The sequence below is a fragment of the Rhinatrema bivittatum genome, chromosome 1 (genome assembly GCF_901001135.1).
Source record: "Rhinatrema bivittatum chromosome 1, aRhiBiv1.1, whole genome shotgun sequence".
NCBI classification, from domain to species: domain Eukaryota; kingdom Metazoa; phylum Chordata; class Amphibia; order Gymnophiona; family Rhinatrematidae; genus Rhinatrema; species Rhinatrema bivittatum.
In genome coordinates, this window is record NC_042615.1 from 280769514 (window position 1) to 280795608 (window position 26095).

Here is a 26095-nt window from a genome sequence, read left to right on the forward strand (position 1 = left end):
GGGGGAGGGAGTTGGGGGGGAGGGAGATGGGACAGCCGGAGCAGAGCAAATGCAGTAGAAAGTGGCTGTGAAGAGATCACAAGCAGCTGCAGCCTGCAGCAGCCAAAGCGCAAAGAGCTGAACAGAGAACAGCTCGCCCTCCTCCCCGCCCCCTGAGTCCTGCAGATAAGGAGAAGCCAAGTAAATATCCCGACTGCGGGGAGTGGGGGGGGGGGGGGGGGAGGGGGAAGGCAGGGCTGTCAAGCCGCCCGTGGGTCTCAGCCACCATGGGAAGAGTTTACATGGGCATCGCTCCACCCCCACTCCCAGCAAAACACCGTCATGAAAGTGAAAGCCAGAGCCCTGCTCCCTCCTCCCTCTCAAGCCCCCGATCGGATTTCTTAAAGGCACAGGTCTCCCAGAAAGAGCAAAGTAAGCTAGGCATCGTGTCCCAAATCTGTTGCAGTGCCTGCCGCCTGCCCTTTGCGAAGGGGGGACGGGGGGACGGAGTGTTTTCCTCACTCTCCCAGACCCAACGGGCGTGGGAACTTTGCAAGCTCTTGCCAGTGCAGAGCAAAGACTTAGGTGGAGAGGGGACAAAAATATCGCCCGTTTTAACTGTGTGAGAGAGAAGTGTGTTAATGTGCGCTGAAGGCGAGTGTGAGTGCCAGAGAAACAAGGAGACTATGTGAGGGATTGTGTATGTGTGTGTGAGAGGGATTGGGTGTGCATGTGTGAGGGACAGAGGAGAGTGTATGTGCAAGAGAGCGAGAGAGAGAGGAAGCCTATGTAGGGGGCTGTATGAGAGAGAGAGTCTCTACCCCCCCCCCCCCAAGCTCTCCACTTATAGGTTAGAGTGGAAGGGTTTGAGTGTAGAGGGGAATGGGAGAGCAAAGGAGTTGGGGCCTGTAAGGATAGAGTGAAAGGGGTCTGAGCCTGCCCCTCCGCCACTGGGGAAGGGGGGAGGGAGTTGGAATGGCAGGACCATTACGCCTCGCGGACCCCCCCTCGGCCACCGCTGCAGCTCCTACCACCGCCGCCGCCGCCTCTGGCCCCTCGTGATGCTAGGGGGGGGGGGGGAGGAGCGGAGCAGAGCAAAGACATAGGAGGAGAGGGGACAAAAATCTCACCCATTTTAATGGGCTTAACGGCTTGTACTATATATTTTACGATTCCATTTCAATGTTTCCGATTGCACTGTTAAATTGAATTTTAATAGATTTCAATTTATTTTCATTTTGATTTAATTATTTCGTGTGACATTGCATTGGAATTGAGCTGTGTTATTTATCATACCGTTCATTTACTGAGTATAATTTATTTTTTTTCTTTTTTCATTTCTACTATTATGCGGTTTACATCTAGACACGGATTGCTTCTCACATGGACAATTATATGTTGGGTGTTCTAGAATCGGCAAACCAGACAATCTCTATATCTGCACAGACAATGGAACAACAAAAAATATTGTATATTTATTTATTTATTTTTAATTTTTATACCCACAAGCATTATGAAATTATACCCACAAGCATTATGAAATTAAACATATTAGAAACGTGCGCTCTTTTCTTTCTTTTCCATTTAACCAGACTGAGCCACAGCAACGTATGGCCGGGTAAGCTAATATATATATAAAAACTTGCCTGAGCTGAGCCTTACCTAGCCGAGTACTAAGACAGTCTCCGGCTGTGGGGGGAGGGGTATATGCCGTCACCGCCGCGCTTGGCTTCCTGTACCCGCTGCCTTTCAGCCACTTAAGCAGCTAAGTCCACGCCAGCTGAAAAACCAGCTACCAGACCAAGGCACTCTTCTGAGGGACCATGGAAATCACCTCAGGAATTCTCAACTGTGGGCGGGACCTTTTGGTATCACCATAGGAGAGCAAGGCGAATGTAATATCCTTAATTCTCCTTTTTCAAAATGAAGCAATCCCCACTAGGGAGATGCACATCCACCATCTACTGGAGACGAAGAATACTGGCAGAATGTCACTGCAGGGGTATATATACTGAGATGTCAGTTTGCTCCATCTCCACCTGCTGGTAGAGAAGCATAATCCACTTGTTCTGGATTCATCATCTGACTGGACGTTAAGAAACACTTGTTTAATGTCAGGCAACTGCTTGACATTAAAAAATATACAGCACAGGGGCTTCCTGTAGCCCTCACATGCTGATGGGGCTTTGTTGCTCCCTTCCCTTTGCACAGGTTTCCAAGGTAACAGGATGCTCATGTAGGAGGAGGGGTCAAGGAGAATACTGCAGGGCCAATCAGCATGCAATGGCTGCAGGAAACCTTGCTGAATTCAGAGACTATTGCTACCCTGGAGCTAGCACAAATACAGAAGGCAAGTGGTGCTGTGGTTGCAGGCCCTAATGAAGACATAGCAGCAGCGGAGATACTCCAGTGTCTATAAAAATTTGGTGCTAGAAGAAGTTACCTACATCGAAATCCAGGCTTGAATGCATGCAGCTGCTGAGGAAAAAAAAAAAGAGCATTCTGGGGACAGGACAAGGTCAGGGGAGCAAACGTACATGTTACATCTGTTTTCTGTTATTTTGGACAGACCCTTACACTAGCAAATGTATACGTGAAAATCTATTATGATCCAAATTGATTTTTACTTTTACATTTATGTTAGGAGATATCTCCCAGTAAAAAGATAGGCATCATTGTGGACAATACATTGAAATCTTTGCCTCAGTGTGTTGCAGAGGTCAAAAAAGCAAACAATGTGAGGAAGTATTAGGAAGGGAATGGTGAATAAAATGGAGAATGTCATAATGTCTCTCTATCACTGCATGGTGAGACCGCACTTTGAGTACTGTGTTCAGTTCTGGTCGCTGTATCTCAAGAAATATACAGAATTTTAAAACTAAAATAAAATTCAAATTCAAAATCTTAATGTTAAAAAAAGAAATGAAAACAAAATCAAATACAAATAATAGTATAAAAAAACCCAAACACCCCCCCCCCTTTAATACAAGTATAAAATTAAATAAAACTTAAAATACCTGTAAAATCAGAAAAATATTCATCTTGGAAGGCCTTTGTGAAAAGAAAGGTTTTGAGGGACTTCCTAAATTTGACATAGATTTTTTCAAGGCATAATGCCAAAGGAAAAGAATTCCAAAGACTGGGAGCCTCATAAGAAAAACATTTCACGAGTATGTTTCAGTCTTATCAACATGGGCAAAGGGAGAACTATTAGCTCTTGTTGTGAAGAACGAAGACTGCGTGTAGTCAGTAGGGCAACTTCTAATGTTATGAAAATTTAAGTTCTTTTGTGTGCTACTAAATTTTGTTTCCTTACTGGTCCAATAGTGGAAAGGAAGTACTAGAATGAGAGATCTTGATACGAGACTCAAAAGGTATAGACTCAATATTAAAGGAAAGAAGTCTTTTTATTTATTTATTTTTTACAGAAAGACTGGTGAATGCATGAAACAACCTCCTAGTGGAGGTGCTGGGGCAAAACTGGTATCAGAAAGTAAGGGTAAAGCTGGAGATGAGGCAGGACTTGCAGTATTGCAACAGGAACAGTAAATGGGCAGATGATATGGGCTTTATAGTTATCTGCCATCATACTCATTTCCTTGTGTAAAAAAAAATGTGGTTCAAGGTCAACCTCTGGATGATAGCTGGAGGATAAAAAAAATTGATTGTAACTAAAGCTGAGCAGGTATTTCCTGGAGGTCAGTGAGCTTTCTCATATGCATGGCAGCATCCCATTTCCATCTAGTAGTGGAGGAATTTTTTAAGTGACTACATGGCACAAAGTCTTCATGAACAGGCAGCAAAAACGATTAATGAAAGCCTGAAACATGTTTTACTACCGGGCATCACCTTTGTTTAAAAAATGACTATAAATTCTCAATAATAATGCAAAGATAATTATAAATAAATACAAAAGTAGACCCGATAGCATGATCCATGTGGATTTCTAACAGGATCAACTACTATGCATGATACTGCCTCCCTTCCCCGCTCCCCTCCCTTGCCCATCTCAGTAGAAAGAACATTCAGTTTCAATTAGGACTGGTCTGCATTCCCTCCATCATCAGTTAGTTATCAAAGCTATGGTTGAATCTCTGATCCAGGCAGGCAGGGAGACAAAGCCTGCCCCTGAACTCCAGCTAAAGGAAGACATTATCCCATAAAACATGACAAGCCAGAAAAAATCCAAAAAGAAAAACAAGAGCAAGAGGATGAGACGATCGACAGTGGAACAAGCATTATGAATAATGACATCTGCATTAATATACTACTGACAGTATACACAGCTTTGTGCAAGATAAACCACATAGCTGTAGTGTCCCTGCCCCAAGGAGCTGCCAGATTTATTTCTAAGCATAAGAGATATACTCAGATTGTATAGATAATGGAGAAAGCTAAAAATAATTTCCTTTTGTATTAATACACAATTTTAAATAACAGTGATGTACGGTTATTATTAATGATTATAAGCTATTGATTGCTATGTTTTTTTAAATCTGCCTTGTACGTTCCATTTCTGCCTGAAAATGCAGAACATAAAAGCTAAATTAAATTAAAACTGTATGGGTAAAATACAGTAATGCTTTCATAAAATGATACTTTGTCACTTAAATTAAAATAGCACCAGACTTTATTTTTATTTTATATATATTATATTTTTAACAAATACAAAGAATAACCTTTGCACAGAAACAATAAGATGACATTATAAAAAATGGAAAAACAACCAAAACATAAGAAATTGAAATAAATTATACAAAACCATCTCAATTATTAGACCACAGAAAAATGGGGAGAAGCAGAAAACGAGATTAAAAGAAATATCCTGAATAGAAACATTTAGTGTGAATAGTCCTGCATTATTAATATAGACAATTTACTCATTTAATCTAATTCAATTATGATCTAATATGTGACCTAGAATCTAAAAAGGCACAAAACTGATCTAATCTGAAGAAAATATAGCAGTCTGCTCTATATTTAACACCACATTTGAAGGGGTACCTCAAGCTCCAGATTTTTCTATTTTCAAATGCCTCAACAGTGTTCTGATAAGCAGCCCATAGTGAACAACCAGAAAATATACATTAAAAAAAAAAAAACAAACAAACCTAAGCACAAGAAAAAAAATCTTTCCTCCCATAAGTTAATGTTCACTTTTAAAACTATTAAGGTATGTTGCAATCCTGTTTAAATTAATTCCACTATATATGAATCCAAAATATTATTGCTATTACACGATTTCCCAAGTGTGCTGTTTCAGTATCAAGGAAGGGCATCAAACTCCTTTAATATGCACTTATCCAACTGTCCAGCAGCAATGTTACTATGGGACACCACACTTCAGTTCTCAGTCTGGCTTCTGTTTCCCCAGCCAGCCGAGGCTGAGTATGCTGCTGCAGAGGCACTGTTCAACAGCCCCCAAGAGGAAGGGAGAGAATCCCAGATACTATGCAGCAGTAACATACTGCTGAATCAACAACATACTAATGGCCTGGCTCCAGAGGGAAATGCAGTTCATGCTTCTCAGCCAGACTACTGCTTTAATGGCTGGGCTACATGGGAAGAGAAAGAGGAAGCAGACAAAAGAAAAGCAGAGTTGCTTGCCTGTAATAGGTGTTCTTAGAGGACAGAAGAATGCCAGTCCTCACACATAGGGTAACATCACAGATGGAGCCTGGCATGAAAATTTGATATTAAAGTTTCTAGAAACTTTGAGATCCATATTCACCTGCTCTGCAGCTCGGCTAGCTAGCAGGTTAAGTTTATCCAGTTAACTTAGCACATATATTTGGTGGCATGGCCATGCTGCAAAAATATAATCTATCTTAAAGTTAGAGGATACGTTTATCCAGTTAACTTTAGGACTGAGTTATCCGGCTAAATGCTTTTAAGAACATAAGAAATTGCCATGCTGGGTCAGACCAAAAGTCCATGAGGCCCAGCATCCTGTTTCTAACAGTAGCCAATCCAGGTCATAAGAACCTGGCAAGTACCCAAACACCAAGAAGATCCCATGCTAATTAATAGCAGTGGTTATTCCCCAAGTAAACTTGATTAATAGCAGTTTATGGACTTCTCCTCCAAGAACTTATCCAAACCTTTTTTGAACCCAGCTACACTAACTGCACTAACCACATCCTCTGGCAACAAATTCCACAGTTTAATTGTGCGTTGAGTGAAAAAGAATTTTCTCCGATTAGTCTTAAATGTGCTACTTGCTAACTTCATGGAATGCCTCCTAGTCCTTCTATTATTCAAAAGTGTAAATAACCGAGTCACATCTACTCTTTCAAGACCTCTCATGATCTTAAAGACCTCTATCATATCCCCCCTCAGCCATCTCAAACTCTCAAATTGTAAGTGAATTGGAATCTTTTGCTGTGGCGTGATTGGCATAACCTAGCATGCAAACCTGCTAAGCCCATGCCAACAGCTGGTGGATGTGTCCTGAGCTGGGGCTTCACCTGTATCATCCTAATTTCCTGCAGATTGAGTCCTTAGTTTCCAGGGCCTGGCAGGACTTAAGCGATGGCCCCACAGTGCAAGGATGAAGAGAAAGTCTGAGGCCGGGCTGAGGTCAGGGCAGGTGACAGAGAATCACCAGGTCCAGGCCAAGGGTCAGTGCAAGCTGCAAGAACAACATAATCCAGGTCCAGGGCAAAGGCAAGGGTCGGTGGCAGGTGACAAGCAAGGGAGTGGTCAGTGTCCAGAGCAAAGTTTAGAGTCAGGCAGCAGGAAAGAGAATGGTCAGAGTCCGAAGCTAGAGTCAAAATCAGGAATTAGGCTGAGACAGATAAAGGGCAGGGGAGGGGACAGGTCACAGAGGACCAAGGTGAGTCAAGGAAGACAAGGCAGGACCACAGGAGAATGGCAACAGAGCCAAGACAAAATGGGAAGACAATAGGAAAAGTAATAAGACAGGACCAACGAGCAAGGTGACAAGGAGAAAAGGCACAGGAGAGCAACATGCACTGCTAGGCAGGAGGACCTGTTATTGAGGCAGTGAGAGGAGTGTGGTGGGGGTTAAATAACCCGCTGCGAGACATCATCAGGAGTCACCCAGATGGAAGCTTCCTGCCATGGAGCCTACTTAGGATGACATGCACATAGGGACTAGGCATGCTGGGAAAGGAGAAACCAGAGGATGGCGGCGTTGATGTCGCGATGGCATCTTGGTGAGTATGGCCAGTTGTAGGACAACCCTCAACCAGCCAAACTTTACACAAGTTTATTGCTAATGCTCTCTTAATACTTATATTATGCTAGAGAGAGCCTTTTCTTCTGGACAAGTGTAATATGTATGGGCAACATATCAAGGTGCGTGTCATCTCATGTGTGAGAGCTGCCAACTGCTTGTTGTTGGAGAACTGTAAATGAAGGCTCATGGCCCTACAGCCTCAATAGGGGCAGATACTAATCAAACTGAAAATCCAGAGAAGGAAAACTACTGGTGAAATTTTTCTTTATAATGTATACAAGCAAGTGACATTACAAATTTACCTGTAAATGTAAAACACACACACACACACACACACAGTGGGGTACATTTAAAAAAAAAGCACGAGCACATACTTTTGTTCGCGCACCAGGCGCAAACAAAAGTACACCGGGGTCGGCGCGCGCAAGGGGGTGCACATTTGTGCACCTTGCGTGCGCCGAGCCCTGCGCGCGCTGCCCGTTCCCTCCGAGGCCGCTCCGAAATCAGAGCGGCCTCGGAGGGAACTTTCCTTCCGCCTCCCCCCACCTTCCCCTCCCTTCCCCTACCCCCCCCCCCCACCTTTATCGCAAAAGTTACGCCTGCTCGAGGCAGGCGTAACTCGAGCGCGCCGGTGGCCCGCTGGCGCGCCATCACCCGACCCGGGGGCTGGTCCGGAGGCCTCTGCCACGCCCCCGGGCCGGCTCCACGCCCCCGGAACGCCCCGCGGAACACCTCGAACGTCGTGCCGCCTCCCCCCCCCACCCGACACGCACCCCTAAGCAAAGCCCCGGGATTTACGTGCTTCCCGGGGCTTGCGCATGCCACCGAGCCTATGCAAAATAGGCTCAGCGCGCACAGGGTTTTGGTTTTTTTTTTTTTAAGGGTTACGCGCGTAACTTATGCGAGTAAACCTTTTAAAATCCGCCCTACTGTGTTTTCTCAGTTCTCAGTCACCACTGCCACTGGTTCCTGTCCTACATCTGCTGAACTATAAGCTACCATTCTGTAAGTAGGCAACATCACCTGTTAAATTGCGCATTAAGAAGCAGATTTTCAAAGCCTTTGCCAGGAACTACACATGAAAACTTGGGAGTTATTTGGGTAGACAGGCTAAATCTGGCCAAATGGATTTTCAGTTGACTAAAAGCATGCACGGACTATCACAATGCATAAACATTTAGCTATAGCAAAAAAAAAAAAAAAAAGACACATCATAGGAGCATAAATGATCAGGGAAGAAAGATACATGCATACAGTGAGAGAGCAATTTTCAAAGCCACTTACCCAGGTAAATTAGTTATCTAAAAACTGTCCTCACAACTTTCCTAAAGGTATATGCAGGATTCCACAGCATTCCTACTTTTAGCCAGACTGAGGGGAGCGTTTCATTGTTTGGGGGGAGGTAGGAGTTTTTTTGAGTTGCATTAGACTGTATCTTCAAATCGATGCACATTTCCCATAGAAATTTTATCTACAAAAAAAATAAAACAGGGACAAAAGCCTGTGGCTACTTAGTACTCATGGAAATTTTCAAAGAGTACATGTGGATTTTGCACCTAGGTAAAATCCACATGTACTTTCCCTTTGCAAAATGTTGTAAATGGAACAAGTGGACAACTGTTCATATCCAGATCTATCTCCCTATACCTGATAATGGGAAAGAAAAACTTTAGAAATGGGAAGTCTGACAAAGAATCAGTGTTTTGTCAGTATTTCAAGTTTAAAAGTATTTCCTTTTGTAGACAGAAACTTAAGATGTATCCTGATATTTCTAGAGAAACTCAGGATAGAAGAAAGTCTTTTCTTCACCTTAAGCCCCATGTTCTCGGAATCAGGGCTACCTTCTTTCTGCAGTTTCCCTGCAAGTGTGAAGTAGTGAACAATAAAAAATGTATTTTTGTGGTCCCCTCCCATTTGGTTACATTCGTTGAAGATAAACAGCAGATAGTTGAGGAATCATGTTAGGTGGTACCACTTGGACCTTTATTGTGTCTTGTAATTCATTCCTTATTCTTATCAATCGTTCTTTTTGATTATTCTCCATTTTTTCCCTTTTATTAATGTAGACATATCATTTTGCTTCATATTTTACCTATATTGTGTTTTACTTTCATTTCCTGAATTATTTTGTTTCGCGGTATAATGATAAAAGAATTAGAAATAAATAATTCGAAATGGAAAGGATGGCCACCTCAGGGATTTACTAAGCCTCTAATAAATACATCTGAAACAAGTCCCTAGGTGGCAGTTTAGGAAAGTTTATAAACTGGAGATTATTCTGCCTTGTAGTATTCTCTACAGCCTCTAGTTTATGATGTAATGAAAGGTTATCATTTGTCACAACAGAATTCACAGACTGTAATAGCAGACATGTGACTTAGTAGCTCTTCTGTTTTAGTGCTGAAACATTGCAAAAGGAAAGCCTGTATTGAAACTTTGGACTCCAGTTCGTTAGCCCCATCATACCATCCAGACCGCTATTTCTAAACTCCAGCATTATAACTGAGGGCCTACAAGCACACTCCATCATCTGTTATAAATAAGGTACTGGTATTTCTCTTGTTGAAGATGCACCTGGTTCTTAGTTGATGTTTCCAGTGATTCTGTGATTTAACTGGTAGAATATCCCATCATAGTACTCCCTTGAGGTGCGGGCACCTCTGCTGTTCTACCCTCTTTGAGGTGTTCGGTGTTTCCTCAGATGCCGCGTTCATCTCAGGCACTTTAGCCTCCAAAGCACAGAAATGATGCTGCACACTAAACGCTCTGACTGGAAAATTAGTTCTACATCTGAGTCAAGTGAGGACCCCACAGGTTTCCATGAACTGGACAAGAATGTGCCAGGGGCTTTACTATCACCAGGTCAAGACACCGCATAAAGATCCACGAATCCAAAGAGGGAAGGGTGAACTCAGAGATAAATCTAGGACTTCCTATTACGTTTGACCATGTAAATGCAAGCAAAAAAATAAAGACAAGTGCAAGAGCAGAGCAGACATCTTGGCTTTGAGGCTACATATTTGTTGACTTATTTCTACATATCCTAATAGACCAACAGAGCAACCGCAGTACTTTATCCATTTAACATACAAAATGCTACATTTTCTACTTTTAAAAAAATTGTTCCATTTGGGAGTTTTAGTAAAGCTACACAACACTTATCAAGTTGGTACCTGGTAGTGTGTTTGCTATGCATGAAAGAGTGTTGACACTATTTATCTATTTTTATTTGATTTATATTCTGCTTTTCAGCACTTCAAAGCAGATTACACTCAGATACTGTATTTCCCTATCCCCAAAGAGCTTACAATCTAAAAACTGAATTTTCAAAAGCTGTGCACATAAAAATCAGCATATATGATGTAAATAGCATATACTCATGTGTATGCTGTTTTATAAACTTCAGTAATATTCTTGAAACTTCAGTAATATACTTGCTAACTATACCTTCCATTCAATCAGCACACCTTAGTAAAGTTAGAGAAAGTTGGATTTGTTCAGGGCAGAAAGGCGAGCAGACATCTTTTAAGTTTATGGGCGGCTATGACACATTGCAAATCCCGTAATATCCCGGCTTTGGCGGTAGGCTTTGATGCGAAGAAAGCCTTTGACAGAGTAGCCTGGGATTATCTATTTTCGGTATTGTGAAGATTTGGATTCCATGGGCCTATATTGCAGACTATCATGCAACTCTACTGACATCCTCAATCTATCATAGTGGCTAATTGCCTTTTGTCCGCTCCTTTTGAGATTTATAGAGGGGTACGACAGGGACGTCCTCTTTCCCCACTGCTTTATATACTTTCTTTAGATTCCCTGTTGAGAGCGATAAATGCTCATCCCGACATTGAAGGGTTAAGTTTGGGGGTTGCGAAATTTAAAGTGGCGGCTTTCGCTGACAATGTCCTCATTTTTGTGGTAAACTCAATTACTTCCTTGAACGGAGTGTTAAGTCTCCAAGAGCGATTTGGTATATTCTCTGGGTTAAAAATTAACACAGATAAATCGGAAGCCATAGATATTACTGGTCAAATGCATACCAGTTAGCCGGGTGTCTTTCCGCTGAGGTGGGACTCCTCCACAATGAAGTATTTGAGTGTCCGCATACCGATTGATATAGGTGATATTTATTCTGTTAACATAATGCCTTTACTTACAAAAACGAACCAGAAATTACAAGACTGGCGAATGTTGCCTTTATCTATCTCTGGCCGGATACAACTTTTCAAAATGATTGAGCTACCAAAGTGGCTTTATATTATGAATATGTTGCCGATTTGGATAAAGCATCAACAAATTGTGGAGCTTCACACAGCACTTCGGAGTTTCATTTGGCGTAATAAGAAAGCGAGAGTCAAGCTTACCACATTAATGTGTTCCATCCCAGATGGAGGGCTAAAATGTCCCAATATCCATCATTACAATCTTGAAAACTTGCTCTGTCACATCAGTGATTGGTTGGGAGTCACGGACGGTCTCATACCCCGGGAATTGTTGAGTTATTGGAGTAACCCGCTGGAACTGAGTAATCTCTTGGTAGCACCAAGCCCGTCCCTGCCTTTGCCTATCCACCATTTCCCCTATTTTGTGGCCTGTCGCACTGCTTGGAAACGACTATGTTCCCTATTGCAAGTTTCGTGGAGGACATTGACTTTTGCTACAATAGTGGGTTTTCCCACCTTCTCCCCAAGTTGGAACAATTCCGCATTCCATCACTGGAGAGCAGCGGGCTTAACCCACATACATCATCTTTTGGATCCATCTGGAAATCACCTTTGTTCTTTTACAGAGCTACAGACAACTTTCTGGGTCTCTCGCAACAGTTTTTTTGCCTATCTCCAAATCCGTCAATTTCTACAAACATGGGCGGGGTTGCCGCTTGAAGATCACAATTATGCTCCCCTAAAATGCTTCTTTTCTTTACCCAGACCACCATCGAAGATGTCCTGTGCATCAATGGCAAAGGCATTACTTCTTCTGGAGCCCACGCATAAGCTACAAAAACTGGCGGACATGTGGACCCAAGAATTAGCTAGTCAAATCTCCGTATCGCAATTGGCGAAATGCTTTCAGGCAATACCAAAATGTGTGGAGAATGTGCTTCTTAGAGAAACACAATACAAGATATTACATAGAACATACATTGCTCCTAATGTGGCTTTTATTTATTTATTTGTTTGTTTGTTTTTATATACCATCATTTGGTTTAGCCATCACAACGGTTTACAGAATCAAAACAACAATCAGATAAATTATACATAGTTGCAAAAGAAGAAAACAATAACAATAGTGAAATGATAGGTAGAGGGGGATGGTGGGGTGAAAATGGAAAGTAACAACTTCAGCATCCTGCCTAAAGTGTGCAGCGGAGATTGCTACGCTCCATCACAATTTTTGGGAATGTGCAGCGATTCAGAACTTTTGGGCTAAAATATTAGGTTATCTTGGCCATCTGCTAGCACAGGATATACTTCTGAATCCGAAACTATGCCTTTTGCACGTCATTAAAGACACTGTACCGATGATTAGCAAATATGAGCAAATCTGTTTTCTAAGCAAGGCCTTATTGTTGGCCAAGAAAACGATTTTGACACAATGGATGAGCAAAGAATCACCAACACTATTACAGTGGAGACTGCAATTGCATAAACTAGCTGTGTACGAACACTTGTCGGCAAAAAACTCACTCTCGGCAAAGAGATATTTGGAATCCATGTTTACTTTCTCTGAACTCTTGAGCTCGACGTATGATTCTAAATCGAATGGCGAAGTGAATTTGTTTTCATTAATAGACGTTCCGAGGTGTGCTATCATTCCAGGTGTCAGGCAGCGACTATACGCTCTGGGGTAGATTTTTAAAAAATGCGCATTCATGTACTTTTGTTGGCGCACCAGTCGCAAACAAAAGTACGCTGGATTTTAGTAGATACGCGCGTAGCGCGTAGCCGCGTGTATCTTCTAAAATCCAGGATCGGCGCGCGCAAGGCTGCCGATTTTGGGCAGCCGGCACGCGCCGAGCCGCGCAGCCTGTCTCCATTCCCTCCGAGGCCGCACTGAAATCGGAGCGGCCTCGGAGGGAACTCTCTTTCGCCCTCCCCTCACCTTCCCCTCCCTTCCTCTACCTAACCCACCCCCCCGGCCCTATCTAAACCCCCCCCCTACCTTTGTCCACGGATTTACGCCTCCCGGAGGGAGAAGTAAATCCACGCGCGCCGAGACGCAACCTGGGGTCGGTTCCGGAGGGCGCAGCCACGCCCCCGGGCCGAAAGCCACGCCCCCGGGCCCGCCCCCGAAATGCCGCGTCCCGCCGCCAAAACGCCGCGTCGATCGGCCCCGCCCCCGACACGCCCCCGACAAAAAACCCCGGGACTTACGCAAGTCCCAGGGCTCTGCGTGCGCCGGCAGGCCTATGGAAAATAGGCGTGCCGGCGCGCAAGGCCCTGCTCGCGTAAATCCGGGCGGATTTACGCGAGCAGGGATTTTAAAATCCGCCCGTCTGTTTTTCCATATCTCAGCCATGGTAGCATGGATCCATGGGCTTAAGGCTCCCTGGTCTTCTTATACGAGCATGTTACCTCACATCCTTGACATGTGTCTCATTGCCGTGTGTCTCAGTGTTAAAGCAACTTGAGTATTGTACTTTTACTGCTACTGCTACTAATCATACCTCTATCTATCTACCTAAAATGTTAATGGAGATTTTGTTTGTCAACACATCGGACTGGGATGAGAAGTGGGGAAGGGGTTGGGTGGGAGGTTGGGGAACAGTTTGTTTACATCTACACATTTTTTGGATATCTTTGATATATTTGCATAACAGGGAAGATTCCAGTTTTGTGACCTGATGTTTTGTATATGTTGTATCTGTTCTCACCATGGTATGCTCATTTCTATTTATACTTACATCTGTTTATGTGTATGCATTGATAGTTGTGACTATCATACCAGTGTTTTGGTAAACTGCTGTGTTATTGGTTGCCTGAAAATTAATAAAAATGTGTTTCAAAAATAAATAAATAAAAAAGTAAATTGCAAGGGGCCATGCATATAAAAAAATAAAAAGGGGGCATGGCCAATATTTGTGTATGTACGTTGCTATTTTATAAGCAATTTATGCATGCAGATTTGGCAGCTTACTTGCCTATATTTACACCTGCTCTATATCAGGAGTAAGGGATTGTAAAAGTCTTAAAAGTGAAATACTGAATGCGCAGGGAGGGGGGGGGCTAAGTAAAATGGGGGGAATTGAGGCTGAAAAGCCAGAAGGGTCTGCAGATGGACTGGGTGAACTGGTAGAGCTAAGGGGTAAAACTTGTAATTTAATTGCCGTGCACATGTTAGAAAATCTCCCAACTTACAGACATAAAACCCAACATGAGGTGTAAATGCATCTAAATAACACAGGTAAAATTTCCACATGTATCTTTTTAAAGTTAGACATAAAAATACACCAGTATAGCAGTTGTGTGCTACATACCCAGATAAATAGGGGCTACCTAGCTGGATAAATCCTGAAAGTGGCACTTATCCAAATAAATTTCAATCTATCTGGTTAAGTTGTAGCACTTACCAGACAAGCTCTGACTTAGCCAGATTATTCTGAAAAGTGCTACTCAACCGGTTAATTAAGATAGATGAATAAGTTTCAGACAGAGCTACTTATCTGGATAAGTAGCGCTTTTAAGACTTATCAATAAGTAGTGCCTTCTTTATCATGTTCCAATGCGAGCATCACTATTTATGTCGCTGGGGTTACCAAATCTGCGTCCGAAGTCTCCAAAAGATTTGAAATATTCAGTACTTGATTCTGTGTTGGCTCAGTTGGAATTCCTCCCTCCAATTGCGCCGTTGCTCTTTTAGGCTTGGGCAAATAAAAAAATTTTGTAATCGGGGGTATAGCATTTTCTTCTATTTGTAGAATGGTTATTGCGACTATGCCTTCGTCATAGAAATGATTTATTTCTTGGCTGCAATATTAGAGTTTTTCCGGATGTATCGCAGGAGACACAGAAAAGAAGAAAGGCCTTCCTTTTATTAAGACCTCAGGTTCTGCAAATTGGGGGGGGGGTATTTAAAGTTTCCTTGTAAATGTATTATAAAGTAGAGAGATAATACTTATATTTTCTTTGATCCCCCCTCAATGGACGCAGTTTTTAATAGGGAAATCTACAGTGATAACAGCAAGTTCTAATATTAATGTTGTAAATTCCTCATAGATATATGATCTCTGGATCTACCAAGCTATGTTTTCTTTATTGTAAAGAAATTTCTTAAGGTTGAGTATAACCGCGCCCTCCCCAATAGAGGACTTATATAGAGAAATTTAAAAAGGTAATTCTATATATTGGAAAGGTTTTCTTATATGGAAGGAATTGTAATTTCTCTGTATTTTCTTTTCAAGATGTAATTCTTGTCATAATTTGTAAAATTCATAAAGAAAAAAAAATAAAAATAAGTTGTGCCTTTGCTGCTACTTAGCTAGATAAATCAGAATGTATCCAGATAAGTGCCATTACTTAGCTGAATAAATAAAACAGAACTTATCCAGGTAAGTACAATATGTATTTGCGTGGTTTTCTTACGTGTGCACGTGCTGCAAGTTACATTTTTGCCTGTGTTTTATAAACTGTGTATATCATATACGTGACTGTCATAAAATGCAGGAGTAGATTTTAACACACTCATATACATACAGACCCTGCAGGACAGACTGACCAAACCTACTGTCACATTGTGAGCCCTTATCTAAAGGATAATATGAGAACGTGTAGACTGAAGTCACATCACAGTTTTGTAGATATTTTCCATGGAGGCCGATCTCAGGTAAGCCACTGATGCCACTATGGCTCTAAGCCTATGAGCTCTGGTGTGCCCTTCCAGAGTCAGACCTGCCTGGGCATAATAAACATGCAAACTGCTATCTACCGTAATTAAAAAGGGTACACTTGGCAATATAAATTCCAGTTTTGTTGGGGTAAGAAGAAATAAAAAGAAGGGTGGACTTTCTAATGGCTTTATTCTACTCCAGACAGACAGCTAAGGGTCTTTTGCAATCCAGACTGTGCAAGAGACTTTGCTTATGTGGACAGTTGACCTAGAGAAATATACTGGAATGACATCTGACTACTTAAGGCAGAAGTCAGACAGCAGTTCTTGATGTTAGATGCAAACCAAGAGCTTCTTGAAAGGCAATTTGGCAGAGTTTCCAATAAATACAATCTAAATCCATTTCTGATTATGTTGAGAACACAAGAAGCTGAGGTTACTCTGGATCAATGTGTTACATGGTTATGGTTGTTTACCTTCAGTTTTTGTAAACCAATGGGTTATATTACACCTCAGCCTTCCCCCAACAGGAATGTTCTCCAGCAAAGATACTGGGATTCTGGCTATGCTTTCCTGGATACATTCAAAATCCCATCTTAGTTTTGGCTGGGATGCTGGCTGCAGCTTTGGGGCCCTCTGCTATTTAGGATGAGAGTGAGGTCTCTGCAGTAAGTAGGGATGAGGGGGCAGAGGATAATGCCTCTTTGGAGGATAGAAGGGTCTCCTTAGGACCCCTCAATTACCTCCCAGATGAGGAGGGAGGATCTGGTATAGCAATTTTAATTTGAGCCACTGCTTCCTTGAATTAATCTCCAAAGACATTCTCTCCATTATAGGGTGGGTCAATGAGTCTTTCCTGCACATCTTGTAAGGTCTGAGGCCCACAACCACACTTGCCTACGGGCACCAATCACTACTGCAGAGACAATCGATGTTTCAAAATCATCATAGGTAGACCTGGCCATGTGTTCTCCACAGTCTATACCCTCATCCACTAGTAACTCCAGGGCATCACATCTCTCTTGAGGGAAATGCTCCAACATGCCTTTTATCTCTTTCAGAATAAATTGTCTCATAAAGAGCTGTTAAAATGTTATTTAATTTATTTCTTAATAACTGAAATTCCCAAAGTCTCGTTTGTTCTGATGTCTTAATTTCTATGAAGCAGGGACTGTCTCAAAGTTATTTGTACAGTACTGTGTATTTCAAGTAGTGTTATAGAAGTAATAAATAGTAGTATAGCACCTTGATAAACTTTCCTACCAATAAAGTCAAGGTTACGAAGTGTGGGTTCTGGACCTCTTGGCTGTTTTTGAAAGCAGATTTGACTACAACTGACTGTTGAGGCTGTTGCTGCTTCTTGAGTCTGGCAGCAAGTATAAAGTGGCAATAACTAGTCAGGATGAAGTTATGCTATGTAGGCCAGCTGACAGTAAAGGCCGAGAAAAAGCATCAATCTCAGCACTGAAACATCTCTGGTAGGTGACATCTTAGTCCCTGAAATTATTTTTAAAAGTTTTTAAGTTTTGAATAATAGCAAGATTTGTAATAGAGAGAAAGGAGGGAGGCCAAAGAAAAGTTGTGTGAACCTCAGCATCATTACAAATTCATGAAGACAGCCTGAGAACTAAAATTGTATCAGCTGTCTCTGATCTCTACATCAGAAGTATTGGACTTTGGTCAGCCGGTACACTGGGAATACAGTATGTTTATCTTCCAAAGAAATGTCTGTAGGGGTTTTCCTGTAAGCATCAGGAGTACAGAGCAACTCATATGTTAACTAAGGAGATACTCTGATCCACACATGAACCATAACTGCACTCGAATTCAGGGACAGCTTGTGGAGGTCTAACTGGTGATTCAGCCTGTCTGCCAAAATATTCTCCTTGCCTGCCATGTTTCTCTTAGAATTATCTCACACAAGGCAGTTCAAATGCACAGTCTGACAGCTTTCCAACACAGAAAGAGAGAATATTTTCCTCTCTGCTTACTGAAGTAGAATATGACCATGTGTTTATCTGGATTAGCTCATTTTGACTGGCCACCTGCTTTCTCTAAACCTTTGTAGCATAATGTAGCCATTCTCAATTAGTATGTCATGACACACCACTGTCACCACCTCCGCAGGCAGAATACTACACGCCTCAATCCCCTCTGGTGTGGCTACTCTTCCCTTCCCCACTTCTGCTCTGGTGGAACACAGATCTACTCCTCTGCTCAGGCTGCCAGAATTTTCAAGCCGGATGGAACGCTAGCAGCAGAGCCAGTGGCAACGCTAAGCGCCTGCCTAGATAGAACATCCAGGGGGGTCGTGGTGGTAGTGGGGGGTACGGTATGGCCTTTCCTTATTGGCGCAGCTTGGAAGAAGAAGTGGTGTGGGGTGGACCTCCATGGGAAGGAAAGGCCACGTTGATGTCATAAGGTAAGTAAAAACAAATGGCTGGTCCAGGAGTCCCTGCCCCCTCCCCCTGGCAACTCACCCCCGACGACTCAAACTTTTCAATGAAGTTTGGGGGGAGGGTCTCTCTGTGGGACCAGGGCTTTCCCTCGCACCACCAACTTTTTTAAGGGCACGGAGATACTTTAGCAGACTAAAAAGTTCTATCCTAGGTGCTCCATTGGCCTCCAAAGTAAAAATGGAAAAGAATTTGCCATTATCCTTACAAAATTTGAACAGGTCTCTTTTGGGGGAGACCTGTTTCCAGCCTGTGGAGGAAAGGGTCCAAGGAGAGGCCAAGTAAGTATTCTTCATAATACACTTCTTCTGACTTGTAAAGGCACCTCCTTGACTGTTTGGTGTCAATTTCAAATTGGAAAGGGCTGCTGCTCTATGACTCTACCACTCTTCAGAGATGAAGCAGCAAAGCTTTAACAACAGTCAGGAGACACTTCCCTCTTGGAAGGAGTTTCTGATTCAACACACTCTGCACAGACACTGAACCTCTGTGCTTGATGCTGGAACCAAGATGCATGGTACAACCACTGAGGCATCTGTAATAGGTTGTTAGATGCCCCAAGAGGGGTTGAGTTTGTTGAGGTTCTATGCTCAGTGTTCTTGAACCACTGTCTATGACACATGCTGCTATAATGCTTCCTCAATTTTCTGTTGAGAAGACGATAGGATTCAGCATGACCCTCCTTCGATGGAGTGCCTCGAGTGGGGGCCAAAAACTGGAAGCTGAACACTCAAAAGAGACTGTCCAAATATATGGTTAAAAAGGGAAGACAGACCTCTTTCATACACTTCCGCTTTCGGGGTCTGATAGTACTTTTCAAGATCCCCAGGTTCTTGGACTTGTGCATTGAAGGGGATTGGCATTGATTGATCTTTTCCTGCAGTTAGTCCTTGTCCTTCAAACCATTTCTTTTCAGCTCAAACTCTCAGAACCCTTGGTCAGTGCAATCTGGGTGAACAAGATCTGTCTTGTCCATGGGTCTGTCCTTAAGTTTTGGTGCCAAAGGGGTTGATAAACTCTTCAACTTCTTCACAATCTCCAAGTCTCCAGAAGTTGATGCAATTCCTTGGACTTTTTTGATGTCTTGGTCAATGGACTTTGGTTTCTGTTTAAGTCTGCAGATCCTGATGGCTCACAGTGACATCCTTGCACAGATGTCACTGGAGGAAACATCATGATCTTTGCCCAAGCATTTGTAGCAGGTTGTCTGATGATCTGTAACTGACATGTTCTGCCTATACCATGGGCAAAATTTAAAGTCACTGACCTCCCTTCTCAGACATAGTCAGAAAAATAAATGAGACAAAATCAAAGAGAAGAAATCTTGAAGTACACATGACCTGAAGAACAAATAAAAAAGAGAGAAGCTGGTCGAAAGGCTTGATAGAGTCTGTGGATAAAAATGACCTATAGAAAGGAACAATGAAAAAGAAAACTTGGAAAACACCAAAAAACTAAACTTTTCTACAGAAGAGAAGAAAAAGGCATTATTACGGAACACTTTTTAGTGAGAAAGACTACCAGAAATGTTGCTCCGAGAGGGAAGGCAACAGAAAAACACTGTAGTTAAAAACAAATGCATCTCTTGATACTGAAGGGATAAAAAAGGAACCTGGGCATGCAACACAGCTGCAGGAATCACTGTGCATGCTCAAAGAGGACGTCTGTATCTTAAAAGAAAGCTCCAGAAACAGCATTGGTGCCACCAAAAAAAAAACCAGAACATCCATCAGTGTGATTGGTGATTCATCTCGTCTTCAGAGAATTCAATGCAGTCTTTGGATCTGATGCGATACCAATGAATAACTGCCTTCTGCACTACGTTAGTACATTAAACTCTATTACTGAAGTTTAGTATAAAACATCCAGGCACAAAAATAAATCATTGGGGTTTTTTTAAATAATAAAGATCATTTTTTGTTTTCCTACAGTCTCAGCTACTCAGCTCGTGTCAATGAAGTTATAGTACAATGTTATGTCAAAAAGCTATAGTAAAGCTGCTTTGCCATTAATTAAGACCTTATGATATGTCAACTCTATATTTTAATGCAGTGTCACAAGATGCTGTTGGACAAATCACAGTGCCTAACATGTTCCACTATTTTATTAAAAAAAAAAAAAAAAAAGCATACGGAATTAAATATGGAAAAGTATTCACGGAGTAAGAAATTAAGTAATAGTGAAAGCAGCATAAATTCATTTTTATGCATGATCTATACAGTTTTTGCGCTGCCACTGCTAGGTGGTACAGTTGTTTACAAACATTTCTTGCGCTTTTCCTTTCATCTACTGAGCTTTATTAAGACTGCAGGAATACTACCCCCTTAGTACACTCATACTGTGATATGTACTTCATAGTAGCACAAACACATTCCAATAACCAGGAAATAAGCCACAAGTGAATTTCTCATAGTTACAGAAACACCAAATCACTAATATCGCTTTACAATTATACATATATCCAATCAAAGCAGCTGATGTAAATTGGGTATAATATGTAGAATAAAGTAGACAAGCGAGAAAATTTAAAAAAATTCCTGATGAACTAATTAATTTACCAACCCCCCCCAGAAACAAGGCATTGCAAGCAGGTCATGGTATATGAGAACTAGCCATTCAAGGGACCATGCACAGAGGTCTGATGTTAAGAAATGTTTTTGCTTTCAGTTCCGTAGTAGCTAAATTTGCAAGTCTTATGGAATTGTTAATTGGCAGGTGAGGGGGAATGTTTTGGGAGCACAGGGAAACAGCATGTTTTTCTATGGGGTTATTTTGTTTTGTTTGGCTATTATGGTCGTATGATTAGATTTTGGTGAATATTGTTTTATGCTAAATTGTGTACATCGCTTGCTGCAATTCCATATTTTAACTCTATACATCACTTCAAGCATTCTTTTGACCAAGGAGGCGATAAACAAATATTTTAAATAAATAAAATATTAATGTTAGACAGTTAATAAAAGCATAGTACTCTTATCACATGGTTATTGTTTGGTTTTCTGATATTGGGACATAGAAGCCCAGAGATGAGAGACTCCACTTGGTTAACACTCACCCCCTTTATCAGGAATGTTTATCACTAATAGGGTGGAAAAACCTTTCCAGAAAAACAATGCTTTTAACAGAATTCAGATATTAGAGTTTGTCAAAAGAAATGTTCTAATCAGAACAGGGGATTGAGCATGCTTACCTGTAGAATATGCTTGTTTTTCTCTTTGCCAGAGCTGGAAAGAAAAGACAAGATGAGAAATTAAATAAACACCCTACCACAGAGCATAGACACAAGAAAGCAATGAGCGCTAGGAGTCACTTCTTGGGTCCTGCTGGCACCTGCAGCATTAGTAATGCTGGTTTTATACTTCTGAGGTCTTGTATGAAGGATATGTGATCAGTGTGGGATCTGTGTTGATGCAAGTCTTCAAGGATATTTATGTACGTGAGTCTCCAAAGGAACTAAGTCTATAGTGGAGCAAATCCCTAATACTACTACTAGCTACGCAAAACACCTTTTTGAGTCGCCACACCACCCAAGCCCAGAATGAGCCTGTACTTAGATCTACCTATTACTAATCTACTGGCTGGTCTATTTTACTGATAACCTTTCTTCTGATCTGTTTTTCAATGACCTACAGTAGGCTAGATGTATTAAGCCATTTCCCTCAGATACAAAAGGAGACAAACCCTTTAGTATATTTTGCCTAATTAAGAGCGAACTGATTCAAATCCTTTCACAAAGAAAACACTAAAATCCCATACCACAAATGTGTTTACCAAATAATGGCTTGTTAATTTGTCATACTATCCTAAAGTTACAATGATGTCGCTCTATACTGCTATTCTTAAGCTCCTAGAAACAAGTGCATGCTAGTAGAGAGGATTACAATATGACTAGGAACAAAAGTAAAAATGCAGCTTCTAGTATCACCGAGAGAAAGGGATGTGGACCCTGTACTTTCTATTCAGATGCCTATGAATAAGGCGCTAGCAGCACATACTGAGCAATGCTTCCTGCCTGCCTCCTCTCACACTATCACCAGTTCAAATTTTATAGCAGATTCACCTCTGGATTCAAAGGGAATTGTCTCCTGCTATGGCTTGCCTTAGTTAGTGTCCTGAATCTTGACCCAACTTTTCAACCCCAGACTACTCCCTTTTCCACCTTAGTAGCCATAGCTTACCTAATCTCCTTCAGACTTTGTTAGCAGTTGTGCTACTCTTCGTGCATTGCTTGCTTCCTAAACTCCCCCTGACTTTTCTCACCCCCACCCCTTACCTCCTGCCTTCTATTGCTTTGAGAATTGAACAAATGCAAAGTGATTGTTTTCCAAAATTGCCATTGATCTAGTCGCCATGCAGCTGGCTGGATTGAGATGTGAATGTGGCGCTGCAGACAAGGGAGTCAATAAGGTAGCACTCCATGCTGGTTCTAATGCGCATCGATTGCAGCTGCCGTTCCTCCCTGTTACACGCTCAGCAGCATGCGCTGAGTAATAAATAATCCACTTTGGCCTCCCACTCTCTTATTTCTTTAACACTTTCTCATTGATTTTTCTTTAAGGGCTTTCTTATTTATTATTATGGCTTTTTTTTTCTGTCCAGTTTTGAGTGCTTGAGTAAGAGAGATGCTGATTGATCTTGACAGGTTTCAGCTAACATGGTTTTCCAGGTGTGATACACAGCGGTGGGACAGAAGTGCTCCTTTGTGACCACTGTGCCACTTCACAGGAGCTGACTTAAGTCACCTGGCAAGAAAAACAGAATCTTTCTTGCCAGGTAGGTTTTCTTTAATGTTATTTATCCAAGTTTGTAAGTGAATATTACAGTTGAAGAAAACGACAGAAGAGTGCCAGCTAGGGGAGGAGAAGCACAAAATAAACAGGGTCTGTAAAAGCTTCTATTACACATATCTGGAAGAGAATTTCAGACTTCACCTACAGTACTCCTTACTATCCCGTGCTGAGACCTCGCACAGCCCCTGCCAGCGAACCTCAATCCTGTACTGAAAGGAGGGAAAAGGGTGCTGAGGAGGCTGTGACCAAAATCTCAATGCACAAAAGCCAAGAGAGCAGCTGCTGCTGAGAACATGCAGCGAAAGGAAGTTTGCTGGAAAATGGAGAAAACAAAGAAACAAATGGAGAAAGTCAAGGACACAAAACAGCATCTACCCTACTAATCATAAATACTCTGGTCATAACTGGCAGTTATTTTCCAATCCCTTCTTCAGTAAATACCAAACAGAAATATGTTTTTGTTTTTAGTATTTTTAATTTTGCCTTGTTCCCCCCTCCACACACATTCCTCCTTTTCTCCTCTCAGTTTTACAGTTAATCAGCCCTTCCTCCTTTCACTGGCATTCCTGGCTTTTCTTTCACTCACAACTTTGCCATCTTGACTGCTTTCCCCACCTCTTTCAACTTCACCAGATATTTTTCTCTGTTCTTTTTCTGAGATACCTTGTATATTCTGAATGTTAATATTTGGCTTTACATTTTCAGTCACCTTTTCTGAAAACTAGGATCCATCACTTTCTAGCATAATGAGAAATTACTACTTAACTGGTAATTTCCTTTTCCTCAGACCACACAGATGAATTCAGGACGAGTGAGTTATGCACCTCTTAAGAGCGGATAAAGACAGAGCAAAGCTGATGTCGCAGTATATGGTATATCCTCTTGCAGTGACCTCAGCCCGCCAGTATTCCCTTCAAAAGCCAATTGTGGACAGACTATCAAAAACTTGATTATAACAGATAATCATTTCAGTATTCAGCCAACAGGAAACACTGAACTCAGACAAAGAATGCATTAACACTAGTCTAGGGACCGAAGCAACACTTACTAGTAACCCCTGGAATACGTAGCAACGCAAGAGGACCATAACACAATCATTCGGCAGCCAAGGGCGGGAAGCTGAATTCAACTGTCTGGTCTAAGAAAAAGGAAATTATCATGTAAGTAGCAATTTCTCATTTCTTAGCACCCAGACAGATGAATTCAGGACCAGAGAGATGTACCCAAGCTACTCCCGAATAGGGCGGGAGGCTGCCCGCAGTCCTGTCAAAACAGCACGTGCAAAGGCTGTGTCCTCCTCGGCCTGCACCTCCAGATGATAATACCTGGAAAAGGTGTGTAAGGAGGACCACTTTGCAGCTTGGCAAATATCAACAGGAGACAACAATTTAACTTCCGTCCATGACACTGCTTGATCCCTAGAGGAATGAGCCCTAACTAGACTAGGGCAACGCCTTTCAGCCTCCACATACGCGGCCGTTTGTAGCAATTGTAGCCTGTGAAGCCGGCTCGCCCTATTTACCTCCACCGTGAAGGACAAACAGGCGATCCATCTTCCAGAAAGGTTTAGAAACCTCCAGATACCATACGATATATGTCTCTTGACATCCAAGGGTCGCAACAGGCAATATTCTTCCGCATCTCTTTCCCTATCCATAGACGTCAAGGAAATGGATTGATTTAAGTGAAAATCTGAAACCACTTTTGGCAAAAACGAAGGAACAGAACGCAGCTATATCGCCCCTGGAGTCACATGAAGGAATGGCTCCTGGCAAGACAAAGCCAGGAGCTTGTAAATTTGACATGCAGAACAAATAAATCACAACAAGAAAGTTTTCAAGGTCAATAATCGCAAGGAAAGGCCACGCATCGGTTGAAACGTAGGGCCCACCAAGAAATCCAAAACCAGATTAAGACTCCACAAGGGTATCGTTAAGCACAAGGTAGGACGAAGATGTTTCACTCCTTTCAAGAAACAGGCCACATCTGGATGAGCTGATAAGGATTCCCCATTCACCTGACCTGTGAAACAGGCAAGAGCCGCCTCTTGCACCTTTAAGGAATAAAGAGCCAACCCTTTATTCAATCTATTCTACAAAAATTCCAAAATGAGCGGGATCTTAAGTGAATGAGGAAGAACACCTTGATCTTCACACCAAGCCTCAAACATGCACCAAACCTGCACATAAGCTAAGGAAGTGGAGAACTTTCTTGCTCGTAGCAAGGTGGCAATCACCGCAGTAGAATATCCACACTTCAGCAAGTGAGCCCTCTCAAGGGCCATACCATATAACAAAACAGAGTCAGATCTTCGTGAAGAACAGGTCCCTGCTGCAACAGATTTCTGTGTGCCGGAAACCAGAGGGCGGAACCTACCACGAGCCAACACAGATCCGCATACCATGGTCTCCTGGGCCAATCTGGTGCCACCAAAAGCACTATCCCTTTGTAATCCTTGACCCTCCAAACCATTCTGCCCAACATGAGCCATGGGGGAAAGGCATACCTCAGATTGTCCTCCAGCCATTCCTACACAAGAGCATCGATACCCATGGACTTTGGATCTCTCCTGTGACTGAAGAATCAAGGAACCTTCGCACTGCAAGAAGTTGCCAGCAGGTCTAGAAATGGAAGGCCTCAGCGATCAACTATCAGCTGATACACCTCATCTGACAATACCCACTCTTCTGGGTCCAGACTCTCCCTGCTGAGAAAGTCTGCTCTTGCATTGCCTTTTCCTGCAATGTGCAAGGCCGAGATCTCCTGAAGATGCACTTCTGCCCATTCCATAAGTTGGTCTATCTCCTGCGATACTTGATGGCTCTTGGTTCCTCCCTGCTGAT

General features: G+C 42.2%; 1 protein-coding gene across 1 annotated transcript in view; it reads right to left on the reverse strand.

Moving 5' to 3' along the window:
- PCGF1 (polycomb group ring finger 1) overlaps positions 1 to 26095 on the reverse strand; it is a 182262-nt gene that overhangs the window by 59796 nt on the left and 96371 nt on the right. The window contains exon 6 of the mRNA XM_029595703.1: positions 21653 to 21686. Coding sequence (XP_029451563.1) covers positions 21653 to 21686 — 34 coding nt within the window. The remainder of the gene's footprint in view (positions 1 to 21652; positions 21687 to 26095) is intronic.